At 44.0% G+C, this 4805-nt stretch overlaps 1 protein-coding gene across 2 annotated transcripts in view; it reads right to left on the bottom strand.

Annotated features, from left to right (window-relative positions):
• Positions 1-900: 900 nt before the first annotated feature.
• The window catches only part of ATP2A2 (ATPase sarcoplasmic/endoplasmic reticulum Ca2+ transporting 2), a 69468-nt gene continuing 65563 nt past the window's right edge, over positions 901-4805 (bottom strand). For both annotated transcript variants that reach the window (XR_002095625.1, XM_019507318.1), the window contains exon 21: positions 901-2048. Coding sequence is in view for 1 of the 2 variants with exons in the window: in XM_019507318.1 (XP_019362863.1) it covers positions 2035-2048 (14 nt within the window). In the remaining variant the exon portion in view is untranslated. The remainder of the gene's footprint in view (positions 2049-4805) is intronic.

Raw genomic sequence — 4805 nt, 5'->3', positions numbered from 1 at the left:
GCTCAGCTCGTTGGCCTGGTAACAGTCACAGTCTTGCATTCTAGCTCTGAGTGGTGGGGGCAGAGTGGAAGCAGCAGAAGAGCTGGACCTTGCTGTGCATCTCAGCAGCAGCCTGCATGAATCTGTCAAGCTAGGCTCAGTTCACTCCCAACAGTACCTGCCCCCAATGCACACCAGGTACCACATGTCCAGCCAGCCCCACAAGCACACCTGACAGAATCCTATTCATTGGGGGGGGGGGGCTTCTTCCCATGACTGGTCTTTGACCAGAACCAGAGGCTTGGCTCTTACACACAATCGCCCAGTGTAGTGGTGGACTTAGATCCTGTGCTGTAATCACCTGACTCCACCTCCAATCCCATCTCCTTTCTTAGGGCACTTAACTCCCCAGCTCCCTACAAACGTCTCTCCTTTCAGCCTGAAGTTTGCAGTGATCATCCCCTTGTTTAGTAATGGGGGACCATAGATGTTCCTACTGATCCTTTCTGTCCCATTTACCTTTGCAGGAAACAAATGACAGACAGGCTCAAGAAGATAGGAGAGGTTAGAACTCACAGCTCTTAAATGACTTATTATGCCTCATTCATCTGCCCTTTGCAGTTCCTCTGGCCTCCTTATCTCAAGGGTTAGGAAGCTTACCTACCTACTTCAAATCTGTTGACAGAGTGAATGGCTGTACTGCTCATAGCCTCAGGGTCACTTGAGAACCAGAGGTGTTGGCCAACTCTGCCTGACCTGTAGGACAATTTCTTGCACAGATAAGAGTTCATGAGCACTCATCCAGTGGCAAGTACAGCAGGTGCCTTTGGGCCAGGCTCCCTAGGGGGGTGGGGATTAGTGGCTATAGGAGCTGGGAGGGGGCCATCTTTACTTACAAAATAGAGAACCAAAAAATGGAAGTGTCATTGGGAAAGAATGTGTTTATTAAAGGTTTCTGGAGGGTTTTTACAAACAATGGAGCGTTTAAAAAAAGTAAGTGATCAAAGTACTTGACAGTATCCCTTAAAATGCACACAAGCCCCTGGACAGAGGAAAAATCACACCAGCGAGGAGGTCAATACTGCAGGAAGAGCAGCTGGCATCTGCATAGTTCTAGTAGGAAAGATTGTAATGCTGCTGATGCTAATAAGTGTCATCCTGGCATTAATATAAGAGAATGCCAAAGTATGTACGCAAGTACCTGTAGAAAACAAAGTGCATCAAATAACACGCCAGGTGTGTATTGTAGAATCAATTTATTTACCCGAAACAAGGAATTAGGTGTGATGCTTATTACTGTCAGCATTTCAACAGACACTTGATCTTATTTACAGCTTCTGGAGGTCGGTCACCCATGCAGTTGTGATAACTGGCTGAGTTGTTTGCTGCTTTAGATAAATGCATCACAATAGTTGTATTGCACCAACATCTGTCTACTGCTTTAGATTGAATTAAATAAGTTACATTACAGTGCAAAATAAGTTGGTTTGCACACACAAAAATAAAATTAAAAAAAATTGGAAGTTATGACCTGGGGGTTTACAGTTTACACATTCAACATCTGTAGTCTTTTTTCAATGAATTTATAAATAGTATAGCATATTGTACAGAGCTGTTTATAAAGTAGTACGCTTAGATGATACAATACAGAAAGATTTGGCTACTTACAACTGAAGGCATGCATTAGTTTGATATTGTACATTTTTATCAACTATGACATCTTACACAGAGAAATATGGAAACTTGGCTGACAGCTCCTCAACTTTTGGTTTAAGAACAAAAAAAAGTTCTCTTCCATGCAGCAAAGAACCCAAACTTCTCTGGAGAGTTTGATTCGCTGAGCTATATTGCACATTTGTACATTTGTATAACTGAAGCCCTAATGGTACCACACACTTATTCCACAAAGTATACAATGAGTTTTGGTTGAGGGGAAGCAAAGGGGGGTTTCTTTTTTTTACATGACACATGCAGCAGTTTTGGTAGATGTGTTGCTAAAAACACATGCACGCAACAAAACAACCTTACATGTCTGCAAAATTGTTTAGGAAGCGATTACTCCAGCATTGCTGAAAAGGAAAGAAAAGAGAAGAGTTAATGAGAGCACGAATGGTCTGTCATTATAAAAGCAAGACTCCGCCAGATCAATAGTGATAGAAGAAAGAAGGTTAAGTTTAATATCAGGCTGCTGATTTCATTGAAAGGACACGCTATTAGGTTTAGTTTCTAACGCCAGTGTGAAAGCCAAATGTCAGAGCTCCCACCCATCTCCATGGGGCCAGGATTTCATCTCAGATATTACAAGGCAAAAGAATTTTAAAGCTACCTTTTAGTATTTCAGTGTCCAGCCCAAGCAAAGAAACCAGGTCTGGTTTCATTTGCTAGATGAGTTTCCCTCCCAGGTATGATACACTACCTTAGGGCCTGGTTGTTGTTTGAAAAAACAAACAAACTACTACAGAAACTTCCTGGAAAGAATTTCAGTCGCTGTTTTTTAAGCCTGTTTGCAGGTTTAATATGGCAAAAACTAAACCCTCAAATTTTGGCTCAAAGCAGACCTAACACGTGTCCCTTTAATCATCCCGGTTATGCAGCCAATTCTGGGAAGCAAGGTAGGAAAAAAAGTCATGATACACCTGAGGCTTACGTGAGGCGTGAGGCTTATGTGAGGCGTGAAGTACAACGTCATGAAGCTACTGTTGTACTTTACCCTGAAATACACCATAGACTTTATCCCTGTCTTTGAAGGTAAACACGCTCTGCTTCCCTACAGTTGGACTGCTCTGTAAATACTGCCCTTCACAGCAGAGCCTATGATTTATAGGGTCCAAGAGTTCAGAGTATGCTTTATATTAATGTCATTAAGATATGTGATTAGCAGAGATTAGGGAAACAATTAATGGTTAGAAGTGCATAAAAGGTAAAACAAGACAGGTGCAAAATCCATTTTACCTCCTTCCCTCCCATCTCCGCAAATTCCACCATCTCTCCTGTTTGAGCTGCTTGCCATTACATTCCACTTGGCAGCTGTTCTCAGAAGCAGCTAGAACTGCTGTACTGCATTTTATCATCACAGATGAAAAGCTCATTTTCTTACCAATTGGTGTTTATGAAACAGCCTCCCCTCACACATTAGCCTTGTAACGCTGGGACAGAATGGAATTACAGCACCTTTCAGACCGTCTCCTGGAGGGCTATTCAGAGTAAATCAGCAGACACTATTTATAGTGTATTCGCATAGGCAAAAAGGAGACTCCATTTACATATATTTCAAGCAGTTCTTTGACTCTCAGATTCTGTGTCAAGAGGAACCAGTGGCTTGGGACCACCTGAAGGAGGTAGAGAAGCCCCAACTAGATCTCTGACATCTGCACAGGGACGGATGCCCCCCCAGCTAACAGCACACAGTAGGATTTGCCAGGTGTGAGTATGCTCTCCTAGAAGGAGCTGCTGTCAATGTGAAAGTGTCAACTGATGGCTGGCTTCCAGCAGAAGCTTTAGACAGATGCGTCTCATCTAGCTGTCTCTCAGCCTGGCCTGACACAAACCCCTTGTGCTTCTCGCCTGCCAGGGAATCACAAAGAAAAGGCTGCCAAGGGAATGCATTAAGAAACCCAGAGCGGAGGAGCAGACAACAGAAAGCTTGCTGAAGGGTGAAAGAAAAAGAAAACAGAACTGAAAGGCATAGAACTGTTTGAAGAAATGGTGGTGCTGAATAAGGCAGGGGGATGCGCAAGCCTCATAACAGACATGCTGTGTCCACAGGGTCACATAAGATGTCTACATGGCCATTAGGCTAACTGGATCCCTCGCAAGTGAACTCTTCAGAGGCATGACATATTTCCGCTCTGCTGCCTGGATCACAGCTACTAAGCTCCAGTAATACAGAATGCAAACACATCTTCTGCAGACCCCCCCCCCCCCAAATCTGTAGGTGGAGACGAGCCTGGTGCTGCTGTCCTTTGGGGCAGTCAGACATGGGGATAGGAATGGAAGAGGGGTTTCTTCTACTAATACAAGTTTTGGCAAGAAATTTTGCTTTTAACCTGTGACGAACTGCTGCATTTTGCCTAGGGGATCTGTCAACTGTCCATCAGCTGGAGAGAAAAAAAAAAAAAAAAAAATCACAACTTACACCAGTTGAAGAGGAACAGTTTGGTTACCCAAGTTCTCTCAGTTCCCTGATGCCAAGTGGAGGGAGCTGTTTTGGTGACATTGCCCTACTCTGTTAAGTGTCGGAGAGCTGTCCCACCTTAGTCCAGTGAAAGGCTGCTCAACAGTCCATGTCTTCAAACCCAAGACTCAGCCACTGTGCAACACATGTACAACAGATAGCAGCTTTCTAGGCACCTGCTCAAACTGCTTCACTCAAGAGAAGAGTGAAATACACCCTGGAGAGGATCGATTCCATTCCTGTGGCAACATCTTTTAGCATAGGAAGGGGTAAAGGTTTGCTGTACTTTGTACAGATTCATTCCTTGAGGCACTTGCAGACACTCCCATCTATTTCAAAGGCAGCTGCTGTACTACCAGTTGCTGAGCATGTGCAGTTCAGGCAGGCAGTGCTCCAGGTTTAGATAAGGCCTTCAAAGCAGTGCAGTTGACCAGATGGCCCCAGGCACTCTGGATCTCCTAGGCTCCTCTCCAACAGCCCAGGTCTACCTCTCCATGCAGCAGCAGGGTTGCATGCTGCTTCTGCAATTACAACCAGGGCACTGGAGCACACTTTTAATATGGTGCACAACTTAGCTTGAGACAGAAGCTTTAAAAAAAAAAAAAAAAAAAAAAAAAAAAAGGGGGGGGGGGGGGAAAAAAAAAAAAAAAAA

Source organism: Gavialis gangeticus, unplaced genomic scaffold, assembly GCF_001723915.1.
Source record: "Gavialis gangeticus isolate Ggan-Ray unplaced genomic scaffold, GavGan_comp1, whole genome shotgun sequence".
Taxonomy (NCBI): domain Eukaryota; kingdom Metazoa; phylum Chordata; order Crocodylia; family Gavialidae; genus Gavialis; species Gavialis gangeticus.
The sequence above is the reverse complement of the archived record's forward strand: the minus strand, read 5'-3'. Positions and strand labels throughout refer to the sequence as shown.